At 43.6% G+C, this 17746-nt stretch overlaps 1 protein-coding gene across 1 annotated transcript in view; it reads right to left on the reverse strand.

Annotated features, from left to right (window-relative positions):
- Positions 1-17535, reverse strand: part of PAH (phenylalanine hydroxylase) — a 42465-nt gene extending 24930 nt beyond the window's left edge. Inside the window, exons 1-3 of the mRNA XM_051617019.1 lie at positions 17396-17535; positions 13965-14072; positions 2293-2476 (exon numbers count right to left, since the gene is read on the reverse strand). Coding sequence (XP_051472979.1) covers positions 2293-2476; positions 13965-14072; positions 17396-17437 — 334 coding nt within the window. The 5' untranslated portion in view covers positions 17438-17535. The remainder of the gene's footprint in view (positions 1-2292; positions 2477-13964; positions 14073-17395) is intronic.
- Between the last annotated feature and the right edge of the window lie 211 nt (positions 17536-17746).

The raw sequence follows: 17746 nt of genomic DNA on the forward strand, positions 1-17746 counted from the left end.
AAGAGGCAACTGGACGGTGTTGGATGTACATGTACCTGTGTGAGGGAGAGTGGGGAGCTGGGGAGATGGTCACCTCATGGGACTTTTTCTCCCCTCCTCTCATCTCAGCTCAGAGGTGCAACTGTCCCACAAGGATGAGGCTGCACCAGCCAGCAGTCAAGGTCCATGAGACCAAAATCAGAAAGTAAATCCAGATTTTCAAAGGGGCATGCCAGCCCCAGAAAGCACAGGAGGGTAATTCCTTCCTCTGTCCCATGAGGATGCCACCGCTCCATACCAGGCCTTGCACAGGACTGGGCTCTTATTACCTCTGCAACACCAGTTTGTGCCAGAGGGATTTGTGAGGTCCCAGAGATATTTGACATGGAGGAAGGCACTGCATCAGATCTCCACTGTCACTTTTTGTTTTGTTATGGTGCCCTTTACCATCAGTTCCTACCTGTAAAAAGGAGAATATGGAAGGCAGATGGACCTTGTGTGACAGATCCATCAAATAAGCAGCAAATGAGCAACAACTGGTTTAATTAAGAGTAAATTAATTGCTCACCAGAGCAATTGAGTCCTTACAGTCCATAGTTGCATCTAGACTTTATCTTATCTACTGGAGACACTCCAGAGAAGAGCAACAGGATCAGTCATGAGACCACAATGCATCCCAAGGCATCCCAAGAAGGGAAAGCTTTGTTTGGACAGGCTACTCTCACCAGAGACTAAAAAGACCGATCAAAAGAGGAAGAGAATCTTCTGTCCCTAGTGTCCAAGACAAGCAGAGGGAGAAGCCTTCAGCTCTCAGTGCAGCAAGTGAAACTGGTCAGAGCACCACAGCCCCCCAGTGCAAAGTGGGGAGATCTTCATTGCTCAGGGCAGACGGTGGTTTAGCTGGTTCTGCCTTTTGCCAGGGGACAGACCACATTGCAGTACATTGCCCCCTGCCTTCTGATTTAAAATTTTCTATTTTTAAGATGCCCTTTCACAACCACAATGTACTCACCTGATAGTGCTGGCTCTATATGGACTGACTGATTGGACTCACTATACAAACTGGCAAAGTCTGACTGGGTTCACGAGGTCTGTGTATCACGTAAAAGTTAAAATACAGCTTCTTTTCACCTGAGTGCTCTCTAGGAGAAGTATTCAAGATAGGGCAGTCCCCCAGCTGGGATGCACAATGCAAAGGCAATGTAAATGTCTCCCTCTTGGTGACCTCCCTGGAGACTCCAGCAAGCCATCCTTACTTGGGATGGAGAAAGGCAGCCTTCAATAGGTGACCTTTTTCTACAAAATGATGCTGTAGAGGCTTGACTTTGCTGGGTACTGAACAGACAGATAATTATTATGGGGACAGAGTGGGAGGGAAAAGGAGGCAGATAAAGGCCTGGCTTTCTCCATGGAACTGATACACCATCTACAAGCCAAGTCCATACACGCAGCTGCAGATTTCACTGGAACTGTTTGCCATTTTCAATTGTAATAGAGTTTACATGGGGGTTTTTGAATCAGGACAGTAACTAGACAGATGTAGTACATCCCACATGGAAATTCTTTTTGTCTCTCTTCTTCCAAGTTCTCAGATGGGCAGAGAACATAAGAAAAGGCTAAAAGTGTACAAGCCCTGCAATGGCTTTCAGCACTGAGTATTCCAAAGGTCATGAGATGGTAGTCAGAGATTCAGGGGTCATGTAATTGAGCTTGATAAGCTAATTTATCTGCATTAAACATGGTGGTATGGAGCCCACCTGCACCCCTGTTATTGTCTCCTGCTACAGGTGTGCATCAAGAACAAAAGATGCCACCCTTTGTGACTTACCAAAAGCTGTGTATACAAATGCTGCCTATTTTGAAGCAAAGCAGAGACTGCAAGCAGAAAACAGGTGTACCCACAACTTCCTGCACCATTGGTTAAGGATTTATGAGTTGAGCCCTCAGTCTGTAACTTCAATCATCCTTTGATCCCTATTAGCTTCTGCAGGTAGCATAAAAAGCTACCATAGCAAGGTTGTCTTTAAGAGACTGTGACTGCTGCCAACCAGGCAGACAGATGACAATGTAACACCATAACACCATTTCCCAGAAAACCTAGTCAGAAACATGACAAAAGACGGAGCATGGTAATTTACACTGAGAGAAAAATCTCCAAATTAAAAAGCTTACAACACAGGTAAAATAGGCAGAGGAGGGGAAATGCAGCCATACGAATCCAAGAAGTACTCCTTCGCTGCAGGAAAAAGAAGTAATTTGAGTATGTGATGTGAACATTTATTGTCAAAGTTATCCTTGTTAGTGTGGCCTTACCAGTGTCCTTCTTCTTTGTTCGTGAAAGCTCGTGGACTGTTGCTCCAATATCACTTCTCAAGGACTTGATGATCTTGTCCAGTGCTGGGACATTCTTGCCTTCCAAATTAATGAAGAATTCATACTCATCTTTGTTGAGACGGGAAGGTCGAGACTCAATGTGCGTGAGGTTTATACCTTTTTCCTATGAGAAACAGAGATTTTGGTCCTACAGGGTTTGGGGGAGAAAGAAAGGCTAGATAAAATTTATGTGTCAGTCAACAACCCATACGATACAATGCAGATAACTTAAAAGTAGAGAATTGCCTCTGGTGGCCACTGGACTGAGGACTTTCACATCAGGGAGAGAGACAAAAAGGAAGAATGAGAAGGATGTGGGATTAACCTTTGTGAGGAGCACCAACATAAGACTATGTGCCACATAAAACTTTGAAAAAGGTGGAAGCAGGATACAAGCTGCAAACAGGTTTTGTACTGTAAAGGGTAATTCTGGTACTGCAAGTACATAATGAGAATTTGTCTGTGTGGATAAGAACATTTCTCCAGGATCAACATGGGAAGGAAGCATTCCACCCATGGGGAACTAACTCATGAGGAAGTGAATGCTGTATTTACGAGCATCTTGAAAGGAGGTTGGAAAAGCAAGCAGCTGAGCACCCTGTGAGATAAGCTTCTACCAAGCTACTGCACAGTCACCTGCAAAGCCACCTGCTCAGTTTCCAGGGCTGTGTGCAGGTGTTGGGCAGAGATCCAATAGAAAACATGAATCTGCACCAGAAAGGCAGCCCCAATTGATGCAAATAAAATCGTGAGTGTTTTAAATCACAGAATCACAAAATCACAGGATCCCATTGTTGCTGAGGTTGGACAGGGTGTCTGGAGATCACCTAGCCCAGCAGTCTGCTCAGGCAGGCCCCACTAGTGCAGATTGCTCAGGACTGTGTCCAGTCGAGTTCTGAGTTTCTCCACAGATGAAGACTCCACAAGCTCTTTGTGTAACTGCTACTGAATCTGATCATTCTCACAGCAAAGTATTTGCTTTAGCATGGATTCGAATGCAATACCACCAAATATCTTCACTAACCAACACCAGTGCCTCCAAGCCCTGAAGAAAGGGATCGTTGACAACTAAAGTCTTGATGACTATGGTCAGTGAATACCTGACCTCAGACAAGCCACCATGTCCATGCATAAACAGAAGTCCAGGAAAATCCACCTCACTTTACCTGAACTCAGATGTTTTCCTGAGCACTGTAACTTTAATATGAAAATATTACTTTTTGTTAGTTTTGTTGTTTGTTTGTTTGTTTGTTTTGGGGGGGGGGGCGTTTGGTGGGTTTTTTTTAGAAAAACCTCTTAAACAGATTTCAATTGGTGCTGATTTATCACCTGACTTTCCTGTCATGCTCACACTGGAGCCACAGCACACCAGGGCCAAGTTTGGGTTTCTGTCCCCAGGCAGGAATAGACATACTGCTGGAGGAAATTTGGGGCTGAAAATCAATTGCAGGAGAGTCAGAGGAGCTGGCACACTGCTTAGCAGCCCTAGAGAAGCTGCTGGTTTTCTGCTTTTAGGCTTAAGAAAATCTCAAACTAGATGGGGTGAAATGATGGCCTCACTTGTGCCAGTGTCAAGCCCTCTGCTGCAGCAGGGTCAAGATTTCATCCATGAAGAAAAGCTGCAAGGATCTACTTGAGACCTCCAGGGAAGAAAAAGGGAAGCTTTTTTTCTGTACCTCCCTCTAGTGTGAGCTTCTCAAGCCCTTTAAGTTTTTATTTGCTCCTCTCAGTGCTTGCACAGTGCAGGGGGTTATCTGGCCGCCAGCGGCAAAGGCCTCATTCACTCCACCACAAAAGGCAGTTTATTACTTGGTTGGAAACAGCATGCATGTCATTCCTCTCTTTCCTGAGTGTCACACACTACAGATGAACTTAAATTGTTTGGCTAGATACCAATACAATAAGTTGAAAAGGTCAAAAGCGCATTTGCCAACTGCTGCCCTTGAGAGATGCTGTCCTCACAGGGCTGTGTAGGGGAGAGAATGGCTGCCACTGTCCTGGGCCCCGAGGACAATTTGTTTTAGGCCTCCAAAGCCCCGTTGCTCAAACAGACCGCACATTGTAGCCTCCTCTTGGTGAGGCGCGGGGAGGTGGGGTAGCCCCAAGCTGAACATTCAGATGACTCGGGGCTGGAAAGGTTTTGAAAGAGAGCAGGCACTGGGGGCTGCTGGCCCCTTCAGCATGGCATGGAAAGCAGTGCGGCAACCTGAGGATGGCATCCAGAGCCTGACGCCATTGGGCTGCTCTGCGCAGACGCTCAGAGGTGGAGAGTGTGTGTAAAACCTCCCCCTATGCAAAGTCTCAGCTCAGGGACACTGGGTTGCTGCTGTACTTTCACCTTGCACTGATGCATCGGGCTGTTGCATTCCATCTCTGTGTAGATTCACAGAGGAATGGGGTCTCTGAAGGGCCCTGACTGGACTTTCTGCATCTTGCCAGAGGCTGTGATAACATGAACAACTCTTTGGTGGCCCTTATAACCTGCTTCTTCCCACCCCCACATATTCATCTTTGCTTCAGCATCCCTCCCCTGGAGAGAACAGACCTGTTTGAGAGATCACACAGGTATCTCAACTGGTTTTTTTTGTTGTGTTTTTTTTTTTTTATCAGGTGAGTTTTCCACTGTGCTAGCTCTCCAGCCTGGCTCAGCAAACAGCTGCACAAACAGCTGTGCCCACAAAATTGAGGGAATGGTGCAGGGGCTGGGAATGGAGAGACGAGCTGCAGGGTGGGCACAAGGCAAACTTAAGGCAGCAGGAGCATCAGTGTCTCCCAAACTATCACCACAACCTAAGAGTGTGGGAAAAAGGGGGAAAAAAGACAGGGAGGAAGGAGCTCAGGGACAGTGTCACCCCTTTTCTTACATATGAGATAAGTGGAACAGCTTCTGGCAGAGTGTGAAACTGGTTTGCTGTTTATGTGAGGGGTGCCTGCAGCTCAGCAATCTTCAGAGGCAACCCATTACCCCTTTGTGCTCTGGCTTTAGGACTTCATAGCAGAGAAGCCAAAGGGAGAACCCTTTTGGTGATTGTCTGCAAAGCAAGAATTCAGCAGCATACATCCAGCTCCCTGAACTGGTGCTGCTGGAGAAAAGTGCTGTCATATGCAGCACCTTAATACTAAGCCCCTGATTTCAAAATATTTACAGTGGCTGTTACTAGAGTTGCTTCACATATCTGTTTCATTCTAGTCCAACTACTCCATCTAGTGTTTAATCTTCATAGTTTCATATTGTTCAAAACTTTTTTGTATAGTCAGTATTGACAAATACTGTGATTAAACAAGGTTTCTCACAGTAATTGATGCTTAATTTAAATCTCCGGTTTCTGAAGACAAATGCTACCTGGGAAAGGAGAATGAGGGCATTTTTTTGTTTATTTTGCGAAGTTTTCAATCTCTCTGTATTTTTAGTAGAGCTTTAAATATTGATAAAGTGTGCCCTCAAAAGAGAGATAATAAAAATTCTGTATTAATTTTATGAGTTTTTATTATTTCTGCACTATTTTTTGTTGATGGAACCTAACTCCTAACTTAACTGTTTTTGGAAAATCTGGTCAATCATATTTTTGTGACTGATTTCACACCAGAACTCTTAAAATTAGTCTTTTCTGCCTTTCCTATTTTAGAGCTGGTAGTAATCTGACAAGCCCATGGCTTGAGATTAGACATGCCTTTGCTGAATTTGCCCCATCATCAGTTCCAGCTGCAAAGAACTCACAGCAAGTTTGTGCTTCCTTATTTCTCCTCAGGTTTCTTACCAGCATAGAGGTTGAGTCTCTCCTACATGGATGTATCCTATCATAAAACTACGTGCCTGCTGGAGTGCTTCTGTGTTGGTAGAGGAGGGGTAGCTGTTCACCTTACATTTATTACAAAGCAGTTTACTAGGCCATTTCTAATATACTTTTTTGCAAGTATTAACAATTCAGAACAGTTTTTGCCTTGAGGACTGTGGGTAGTTTTGGGCATAGCACGTACTGCAGATCACAGTATTGCCAGATCCCTTGAAGTCAGCAGAAGTAACTCCAAATTTCTTGCTTTTTTCCCTAAAATCCCAATTAATGGAGGTAAATAGTCTCAGCTTTCAGTATTTGAGTGTCTAATTAACAGTAATTCTGTTGCTCCTCGTTAAAGAAATAAGTCTCAAGACGTTCTCAGAACTCAAAAATCAAGTTAGAACTAAGTCCATTTTGTGCAAGTTACAATTTTTGAATGACAGGGTTTAGTGATACAGATACCAATTTGCAACAGAGCAATGGTAGACACAGGAGAAAGTTGCCCATCTCCCTGCCTGTCTTACCTCATACTTGGTTCCCTCTCAGAGGCTGTGAAGCAGCTCTAGCCCCTTCCCCAGGTTATTCCAGTCACAGCATCCTGACCGTCTCCCACACTGCAGCTGCCCCACACAAGCCAAAACAAACCAGCCTGGTGCTACACTATGTCAGCAGTCTTGCAGAGGTCACTGCCCAGAGAATTTAGTCCCACACTCAGAGAGTATAATAACCTGATTATTGGAAAAAGAAAAGTTGTGTTTTCATAACTGCATGGAGAAACTTTCAGTGGGGATGGATACTTTCTGGGATTGTAATGGGATACTAGTTTCCATGGTATTCGTGTCCTTCTGTTCACACATTACTAGATACTCCTGTATATGGTTCCTAAAACTAAGTCCAGCTGTGAAATCCATCTGCAGCTTGTTTTCCTCGTTTTCATGACTGTTGTCATTAAGTAAGCTTGGCTTCATCAGGAGTCCTCACATTGTTACCAGATGAAGAACAGTCTACACCGCTATGCTGCCACTCATCAACATTCAGCGAGAATTTTGGTGAAATCTCCAAAACAAGAATTTACTTGCATTTTTGTGATTAAGGAGAAAGTGACATGTTCTTTTAACCCTGACACTGGCTAGTTCAGGGCTTCCTGTAGGAGGACACTTTCAGAAGCACAAGTAGAAACTCAGAGCCTAATTTTCACAGGAAATATGGGGAGTTAGGAAGTTATAGTGATGCCTTAAGCCATGGTTTCCTGAAGTGAAGGCAAAGGCAGCCATCTGGTTCAGCTTTACTCTCCAAGGACTTGCTTTTCAGCTGAAGATGGTGCTTCCCCATCTTCTCCTTCACGTTTGCTAGGGGCTTCTTCACATGACAAGCTCACAGAGGCAAAGGGACATGGAGCTGATCCTTGCCAGCAAAAAACTCCAAAGGACAGCCAGACTCTGGAGTAGTCCCTGGTGTCCATCACTTGGCAATTCTGCTCCAAGTTTGGTATGAGGCGTTCAGCTTAATCTACCAACAAAACACATGGAGTGGGACAAACCAAAAAGCACATGTGACAGCATGTTGCACTGCACAAGCACCTAGTGAGAGGGTACTCCTCTCTTTAAGCTCATATTGGTTTACTATCTCCAGAAGTCCTGCTCTCCTAGCCCTGGAAAGATGAAAGCTTAGACTGAGGACATGGATTTGAAGCAGTGAGTTCAGATGTAATGAAATTATTGTAACTGCATGTATGCACACTATGAGGAAAAACAAGTCTCTCTGTAGAGGTATGCCTGGCCTGTTCACCTATCACTGTAGACACCTCCAACACACCCCCCGGCCAAAGTGACTGCTCTGATTTGGAAACAACCCAAAACACTGCAGAGCCATTACCCTCCCGAGAGACAAACTGATAGCAGTAACTTTGGACTTTCTGTTGAATAAAGTAAGCTTCTAAACAGAAAAGAGAGCAGAGTTATCTTTGCTGGCTATGAAAGTGCAGGGTCTCAGTTACTGCAGCCCATTATTCCCGTCCAGTCCTCCCATGGAGCAGTAACTTCCTCCCACAAAGCAGTGACTTAATCTGGGAGCAGGAGTACTCCTCAGTGCAAATCAGTGAGGCTACTTTTGAGCTAGAATCCCATGCACTGTAAGTAATACCACTGACAGCTGGAGTTTGTACTGAAGTCCTCTGTATTTGCAAGTCACATCAGTGAAGAAAAGAAGGAAAGCTTCTCTGTGAGAACAGGTGGAGCAAACTTCCACCCCAATGTTTGCCACATGGTACTGCTGACATACCTTCTACTACTTGTAAATACATCAGGAAAAGAACTTTGGGGGAGATTAATGTATTCACAAATTCATGCATAAAAATTTCAATTAAAACTGAGAGCAGTCCTTTTTACATGTTGAAATGCTTAGTTCTTATATTTTAAACGATTAATTTAACATTTAACTTTGGAAATGCCAGTCTTGGAGGGGAAGCTTTTTTTTTCCCCCACTCTTTTCTTTCATAATGGACTTCGTCGTTGTTTAAAAAAAATGATCTCAATTTCAATAGGCTTTTATCACTACAGAGAAAAAGAAACATTTATATCAAGTGTAGCACTTGGGTTAAGCCAAAGTGCTCCACTTTGCTTTTTCAGTTTTGATAAGTTCTTTTTCTGACCTGGATTTATACTCTGTAACTTGTTAAGGTGTCCAGTGAATAAAAAAAAAACAAAACAGAATTCCACAATGATTATTCTGTCTCCCTGATTTTAAGCTTGATATTTTACTTACATGTGATGTTCTGTTTCACACTAAGGTATTTATTTGAGTTTTGACATCCTAGCTACCATCTTCTGTAAAAACATAAGACAAATAAATAGTATATGGCTGCTCCAAGCACAGCCTTAGTGTATAGCAGGTCTTATGAAGTTGGTGTAAAGAGTCTGCTGGTGGGTTTATGCTGTGTTGATAGCCACCCTCAAGCCTGCAATAAAGACAGAGGTGTTGCCCAAGTGTAACTAGGACAGATAAAGGTTATGGACAAAGAGGCTTTTTAAGTGCAAGATCATTTGATTTGATAAGCAGAAAGTGAAACTTTACCACATCCCAGTATACACAGAGACCAGCTAGTGGGGAAGCAAAGTGGATTCAGTTTTAACAATCTGCTTATTGCTGAGCATGATTGAGCTGTTATTACATTGCAGCATGTGTGTCAAAGTGTGAGTCTGGCCCTGTGGACACTGCCTCTCCACAGGAAAGGTGGAGAAGGAACTGAAGGGACTTGACTGTCAACAGTGGCATAGGGCACTCTGGGTACAGAGCAGTTCAAGAGAAGCAGATTCAAGTATCCAGGCGAGAAAACAGGGTGGGCATAGGAGCCAAGAGTCAGAAGAGCTGAGAAGCCTGCTGAGGTCTGGTGTTTGGGGGAAGTCTTCCTGAGTGCTACTTATTTTTGTGTATGAGACTGGGAAGAGAATCTTCTCCCACCCAAAGTGGGTGTTAAACCCTTCCATAGACATCAGCTGGGTTTGCTTTTAGATACAGAAATGCTTCCAACTTAAAAAGCTCTGTAGTATTTCTTTAAATATGTGCCTGCCCTTCTGAGTGTCCCACTGTTCTTCCCCATAGACTGCTTGCTCATTTTGAACATTGGCCCAACACTGAAATGCATCAGAGAGAATAAGAATTGAGAGTAAACATAAGAAAAAAGCAGATGTAATCAAGTACATTTTGGATATAAAGTCAGCAGACATAAGGAGCTGAGTACATCCAGGAGATTCCTCAGGGGATTAAAAAAAAAAAAAAAAAAAAACAAAACAAAACAAAAAAACCACACAAAAAAACCTTCAAGCTACATAGGCAAAACATTAGTTGTGACTGAGCCACATAATTGTGTGCAACTCAGACCTGAACAGAAAACATGCAGCACACTGTCAACTTCAGGAGCAACCCTAAGAGATGTTTGAGTAGAACAAGCATTAATGTTTCCCCAAAGGACACTGAAATTCTCTTAAACTTGGTGTCTCAATCACAGGATGTAGTTCTGTGCCGTGAGCACTCTATCCGTAGTCTCTGGTCTTGTGCGTTCACCTGCCTGGATATGAGGCTCCCCTACCTTCAGTCCATCCTGGCCCGCAACGAGGGCTTATCCAGTTCATCTGGCCTGTATCTGGACACTACTTGCTTCCCTGGGAGGTCTGACTCCTGGGTGAGCACAGTTTAAGTCTGGACTTGGAAGCAGCCACGGTGCTTGATGAGCCAGCAGTCCCTGACCTCCTGTTACCCAGGTGCTGGGCCAGGCTGAGGCACAGTGCAGCTCCTGGGGGCTCTTGCTGCACATGGACATCAAGCTGCAGTAGGGGCTAATGCCTGGCCAAGTTTCACCACAGCACAGAAGTAGGACATGGGCAGGATGTGAACCTAAGAGTGAGAAACTACTCCTGCATCTGGGCAGGGACACAAGAGTGACTGAACAGCCCTTGCAGAATAACAGAAATATTTTCTCCAGCTCATAAATCAAGGATAGGATGAACCTCTCCAGGTCCACACAGACATCTGCTTTTCATAAATGCAACCTGGCTGGTGATGGCACCACAAGTTCTCTCTTTTCAAGTATCCCCCTAATTCCCTGTGTCTCAGTCTGGATCTTGCTTCCACACTTTTTTCCTTGTCTTGAGGGAGGATTTTTTTTCAAGAATTTCACATTTACAGTTCTCTTAATCCTCCTCCTCCCCTCTTTGTGTCCCAGGAAATTCTTGTAGATTGGTTAGAGAAGAGGGAAAATCCTCAAAGCCAGTGCTGAAGGCACTGTCCTTTAATGACTACCAAGCTCCAACAGGGAGAGGGAGAGGGTCTGCCTGCATTCCCACACTCAAGGGCCCAAAGAGACCTCAGCAGCCTGGGCAGTCCCCAGCCTCAGCAAGGATCAGAGAGGCTCCAAATGTACCATGCATGGCCATCAGCACCAGCAGCCGCTCAGGGTCTGGCCTCTGTGGGGGTTGACAGCTGCAGTGCCACATTCGCTCCAGGGAACAGTCTGATCATATTTTGTGGCTTTGGTCCTTCCCTTTTTCCTACTTCATGTGGTTGTGTGTGGCCATGAAAGCCAGAGCACTCCTGCCACACCTCTCCCTGTGCTGCCCCTCTGAGACAAACCGATTGCATTTCCCTGGGTCAGCACTGAGACAGCAACAGAAACCCTGGAGACAAGATCTCCTGGCCCAGAGGAGCCCACCAACAGAGAGCCTGAACTAACTCTTGTAGCTAATCTGCATTTCACAGTTGATGTTATTAATCAAGGAAGGGGTTCAAGAGAAAAAAGCTCTCTCAAGACCTTTCTCCTTGTCCCCATCCTTCACCTACATATCACCAATTTCCCCATCTCTGCTGTGGATGTCATTGAACACAAAGTCTTTCACTGAGACACCATGGTTATGGCCCATGTGAGGAAGGGTGGGAGTTATCTCATCCGTGCATGCGCGTTAGTCTTACTCTGCTCTACACAAGGCAAGGTCCTTTGCACTGACTTAGAACAGCCCAAGGGATGCTCTGGTTTACACACTAATGGTGAATTCACCATTACTGAATTCAGTGCTCATGAATTCACTAATGACAGCCTTGAGGAGCTGAAGCTGCAGGTCAGGCTTGTACCATTAAATCCCTTTCCACCAGCCACCCATCTGTGCCCCTACTATATTGCCAAGAGCAAGCAAAACCAATATAAGAGCACCTAAGCCAGTTCTCTTGTCAAGCCTTGGTGCTGGGCAAGACTGTAAATCTGCACAGAAATAATTGGTTTTGTTGGAATGGGAAAGCACCCAGCCACCAGTGCAGGCAACTTTAGCTGAGCCACATCCCCTCAGCTGCCACCAGGGTCACTGGGAAAAGCATGACTCAGCTCTAGTTTAGGTACCTGCTTTGAGGCAAGAACAATCACAACCAAGAAGTGTCTACTTCTCTCCTTCATATGCTAGTTTTCCTAGTCCTTTAGAGCTGACAGCAATTTGGTTAGTAGACCGAGATGCATTTAACCACGGAATTTCAACAGCCTTCTTAATTCATTTACAGACATGCACAACACCAACTTAGACATTTTGCAGGACTGTATTACAGTGGCCATCTCACAGGTTTAGAGTAGCTCTGCTGTCATTGGTATGATTTTCCCTTCATCTTAATGAATCACATACATACTCATAATTATGTTTCATTTGTACTAATACCACATGAACCTTTCATTTCCTAGTCAATTCAGCTTGTGGATGGAAAGTATGCAAGGCAAAACTTTTTACAGTGTTCTACAGAAGAAGTTGCTTTCAGGCACAACTATTACATTATTATGATCTTGGGAAAAAAAAAAAAAAAGGCACAAAACCAATATAACTTTATTTGCTTGGGAGCACAGAGTACACAGCTGTGTGTGTTGCAACACTGCCATCCTGAATTGCAAGGATTTCGTGTGTTTTGAACAACATCCGTGACATTGGGGAAATATTTCTGCAAGAATAAATAGGAACACAATGTCCTGAAAGGTAAATGGTGCCTTGTTTCCCCAAAAGCTTTCCAAACCAGTCAGGAAAGGCAGCTGCATTCCTGCTGGGTGAACAAAGTGCAAAATGCTGCCATTTTTATGCTGTTTTGTAGGTACCCCCTACCGGGTCTGTCGAAGTACCAGTAGTGGACTTACTTATACCAAATTTACTGAGATAAACAAGGACTAAGAGAATGATAGCTGTCCCCGGTAGAAATAATTGATGCAATATGTGCACTATGAGACAAATGGCTCACATTCAGGTTATGTTTGCCTTTCTGTTCATATGAATATAAATATGCATACCTAGAAGGACTTGGGGGTGGAAGTAGATGAGAAGCTCAATCTGAGCCGCCAGTGTGTGCTCGCAGCCCAAAGAGTCAACTGCATCCTTGGCTGCAACAAAAGAAGTGTGGCCAGCAGGGCCAGGGAGGTGATTCTGCTCCTCTACTCTGCTCTGGTGAGACCCCACCTGGAGAGCTGTGTACAGCTCTGGTTCCCTCAGCCCAGGAAAGACATGGAGCCATTGGAGAGGGTTCAGAAAGAGCCACAAACATGATCAGGGGGCTGGAGCACCTCTGCTACAAAGATAGGCTGAGAGAGTTGGGGCTGTTCATCCTTGAGAAGAGAAGGGAGACCTTAGAGTGACATTCCAGTACCTGAAGGGGTCTACACGAAAGAAAGGGAGAGAGACTTTTCATCAGAGAGGGCAGTGATAGGACAAGAGGTAATGGTTTTAAATGGAAAGAGGGGAGATTTACATTAGGTATTAGGAAGCAATTCTTCACCGTGAGGGTAGTAAGGCACTGGAACAGATTGCCCAGGGATGTTGTGGATGCCTCGTCCCTGGAGGTGTTCAAGGCCAGGTTGTCTGAGGCTTTGTGCAGCCTGATATAGTGGGAGGTGTCCCTGCTCACTGCAGGGAGGTTGGGACTAGATGGTCTTTAAGGTCCCTTCTATGACTCTATGATACACATATACATATACATACACAGATGTCAGTGTCAGGCTATGGCCCAAATCACTTCTGCCTCTTAGTCAAGCAGTTGCAGTAGATTATCTCCTTCTTAAATGGAGAAAATGCATTTTTTCCACCCTCATATCCATTAAAATTAGAGGGTTTATTTTTAAAGTTTGAAGTAAAATTTTAACTTTAAGAGATGATTTCTGCTCCAGGACTTTACGTGTTTTTAACCCCAGAAAATAAATGTATGCTGGTTTGCTCCAACATGGCAATGAAATAGAATTACAAACATGACCACAAATACCTTTAGCAAGTGTTGCTGCAGTGCAAAAATGTAAAGACATGGTCAGGTCTCGTAAAGGAAAATATTTACCTCAAATGTGCGCAGAACTTTAGCCAATGCCCCAACTTCTTCTTTCAGAGAGAAAATCAAAGAGATCACACCATTTTTATTTGAGGACTCTTCAATGTACATAGATTCCTAAAATAAAAGAAAACAAAGAAACAAAACATTATATACATTCACCCTAGAAGTCAGTTTTGCTTTGGTCCCTTTCCCTTTTGTACAACATCAACAACACAAAGAGGGTAGAAAGTTGCTTGAAGTAGGAATCAAGGCTACTGTTGCTGAGAGAAGTAGAGCAGCTCTGTGTCTGCTCTTATTTATTATGGTAGACAGACAAATTCCTTCTCTCAAACTAGAGCCCATGTGGGAGAAAGGTGGTAAAAAAGGACATGAAAATATCTAATACCCTCCCTGCCCTCTCAAGTGTATCAAGCTCAGGAATAACTAGAAACATTACTGCACTTTGGTTTCAGCTACTGTGCAAAGATCTTCCCTTTAGGCTTTCTTTTCATTAACACTCAGGATTAAGCAGAGGAATGGATGAGCTCTGTGCAGAGACGCAGGCCATCATTTCTTTCCCTTCAGTACTGCTTTTACCTGCCAGCTAGCACCAGGACAGGTAGTATTCACAAGAGGGATATAGAAGGTGATTTAAAAGCAAAATAGCGATAACAACAACAACAACAACAACAAAAAAAGGGGGGGGGGGGGAGAGAATTTGGAAATGTTGGAAAATGCTAAATCTCACAGTGAGTAAAGACTCAGGGTAAGATGTGTTTTCATTTATGTTTGCTCCCCTTGACTTACTGATTTTCTGCTCAGCAAATTCCAAAAGGCAATTTTCAGTATTTCCAAGCAAGAAGAATGTTTCTTTTAATTATTTTCATGTTTCTAATTACCAGAATATCTTAGTGTGTCTCAGAACATGTGTTTCTTTTCACAAAATCTCTGTTAAGTAGGGAAGATCTATTTCATCACTTCAGAAACAGAGAACTGAGTCCTGGAGTGGAGCTACATTTTCAAAATTATCTGGGTACCTAACATGGCAAGTAAATGCCTGCTGAAATTTCCAGAATCACTTAATTTTTCTGATGACAAAGTAAATTTTGGGCACAATTATCACAAACTTTTGGAAGTCACATTAATGCCTTATTTGTTGGCGTTTTTTTAACATCTACTGGCCTTGAGCATATTGCCCGTGGTTGGTATTGCAAAGATCACACTAGACATCTGCAGCACAGATGGTACTGATGTAACAAGCCCTGGGCCAAAAATTGACTCAAGGTATCCATTCAATTTTTCTTTAGGAAGATCTGTATCTTCAGTCAGAGCCTGTCCTTGTAATAACTATTGCTTAATTCAACAAACAAATCAGAGTATATTCTCAGTTCCCAAATATTGTCCTTAGAAAAGACAGTCTTTGTGATAGACAAATTAATGATCAAATTCAGCAGCCCTGAAACCATGAAGTTCTTGGTGGGACTACATTTTCTGAGGCAGTGTTCTAAGGAACAGCATTCTTTTGTACAGTAATTATCATTATAAATATAAATATAATTAAACAGTTATTATGTCTTCCTGGTACCCAGTTCTTATCAGTATAGATGGAGGCAACATACATCAATACACACTGGAGACAATATACATCAACATATACATGGTAGGTAATAAACATCAACATACACACAGGCAGTCACATTTATTGCTGAGCTTTTTGTAGCACATATACCTAGTTTTAACTGTTAATCACGGTTTATCCATTCTCAATTCTAACTCTAATTTCTTGTTTTTCAAGATATCAAGAGAAATTGCAGCTTTGGGGTAGTTCTACTGTTCTGTAACTACTGTGATTAAGAAGTGATAGAATTGTTTCATTGCCATTGAAATATTGCCTATATGACTCATATATGTGATTTATAAATGTAGTGTGGAATAAATTAAGCTCTTTCTTCCAGTTCCTATTGTGTGTTTTTTCTTCAGGAAGTAAAAAGAAAAAACATCAGAAAAAAACTTCTTTCCTGTGAGAGTGACAGAGCACTGGAACAGGCTGCCCAGAGAGGTTGTGGAGTCTCCTTTGCTGGAGACATTCAAACCCCGCCTGGACACGTTCCTGTGTGATGTGCTCTGGGTGACCCTGCTCTGGCAGGGGGTTTGGACTGGATGATCTTTCGAGGTCCCTTCCAACCCCTAAGATTCTGTGATTCTGTATAATAACAACCAATTAATGAACATGAACATAGATTCCTGGACCTAGTACAAGCTCAAAGATAAGTGATGTATAGATGCAAGGATGGGTTTACCTGAGCTCAATGCAAATCTGCATTTTTAGTTAACCACATTGTACATGGATAGATATTGCCTTTCTGACATATGTGGCAGTATTGGAGAACAATAACACAGGCCTGTCAGCCTTTTCCAATCCATTTCCAAGTTGGCTAGATTAAGCCTTTCTGAATTACTTCCACCACTCAAAGCCATAGAAAGTTTTGCTTGCAGTTTCAGTGAGAGAAAAACATCACCTTTGTACCATAAATTCCAGGCTTACCAGATATACAAACTAGCAGGGAGGGAAAAAGGAAAAAAAAAAAAAAAAATAAATTCAAAGGAAATAAGAGTACTAAATTGCTTCTAAAATGGAACTAGTTTCCAAGTCAAATTTCTTAAGGCATTTAGATGCTCAGCTCCCATAGATTTCACTTGCAACAAGCACTTATACAAATTGGAAAAGCAGCATGGTGAGAGTGCAGCCTCAAGCACACAAAGCAGTAAGAAACTCAGCTTCCTTGGTTGCAGTGCTCTTAAAAAGGCTTGTAGAAACTGAAGTCCTTTTTTTACACATCTTCCACAGCTTGTCTCTGGATTTAGCAGTGTTGTGTAGAACACGATTTGGTCCTAATAATTAACCATGCTGTCCTCAAGTTACGTCATTTGTCCTTGCAGGAACTACAGTGTCTGTAATCAAAAAGTAGGGGCTTCAGGACTTTCCTGTATTTCCCAAAGTAAAGGGTTCAAAGTAAGTCAGTAAACATTAAAAAAAATGTTGGGACATCAGAGTCCCAAAATTTAACAAATAGCTCTACTAGAAGAGCACATAACTTCAGCTGTTTTCCTTTAGCAGAAGACAGGTTTCTTCCATCACACCTCTAATTAGCTGTGGATTGTTTCTGCTTCTATTCCTCTTTTCCATAGGTGCAATGATACTGTTGCAATGCTCATTTTCATTCTCAATGCACTTTTGTGAGCACAATTAACAACAGATAAGCATGCCAGGTGTCAGAAGGGAGAATGGTGGCAACCAGGCACCACAAAACAATGAGACAGGTGTGTTGTTTCCTCCCATCTTGGGTTACACTGCCTCTCAGAGAGTAAGGTACAAGATTTGCAAGCATGGGAGAGGAAGGAGGGAGGTAGCCACAGCCCCCACTGCAAAAAGTGGGCACACAGACCCCGTGACTTACCTGGGAAGAGTCCCCATTCATTTTGCAGTGCTGTGAGTCCATGGTGCAGAAACAGCAATGTCCACACAGAGAGGCCCCCTCAGCACTGCAGGTGAAGCCTTCTGACCTTACGACAGTGGCCAGAGCTCTGTACAAAGGTATTTAAAGTGGAGGAGGTGAGGCAAAGCCTTCCCCTTCCATTCCCCCCCCTCCACCCCTTCTGCAGCTCCCTCCCCCGCACACCCTGCCAAGTGGGCGTTCTCCCTACACGCCCCCCCTCACCCACCCCTGGCACACAGACAAACCACTCCATGCTGGCCAGCCCTCCCGAGTCCCACCCGGGGGCATAGCAGCTCTCCAGCATCTTGTTTC

This window comes from Apus apus, chromosome 1 (assembly GCF_020740795.1).
Source record: "Apus apus isolate bApuApu2 chromosome 1, bApuApu2.pri.cur, whole genome shotgun sequence".
NCBI classification, from domain to species: Eukaryota; Metazoa; Chordata; class Aves; order Apodiformes; family Apodidae; genus Apus; species Apus apus.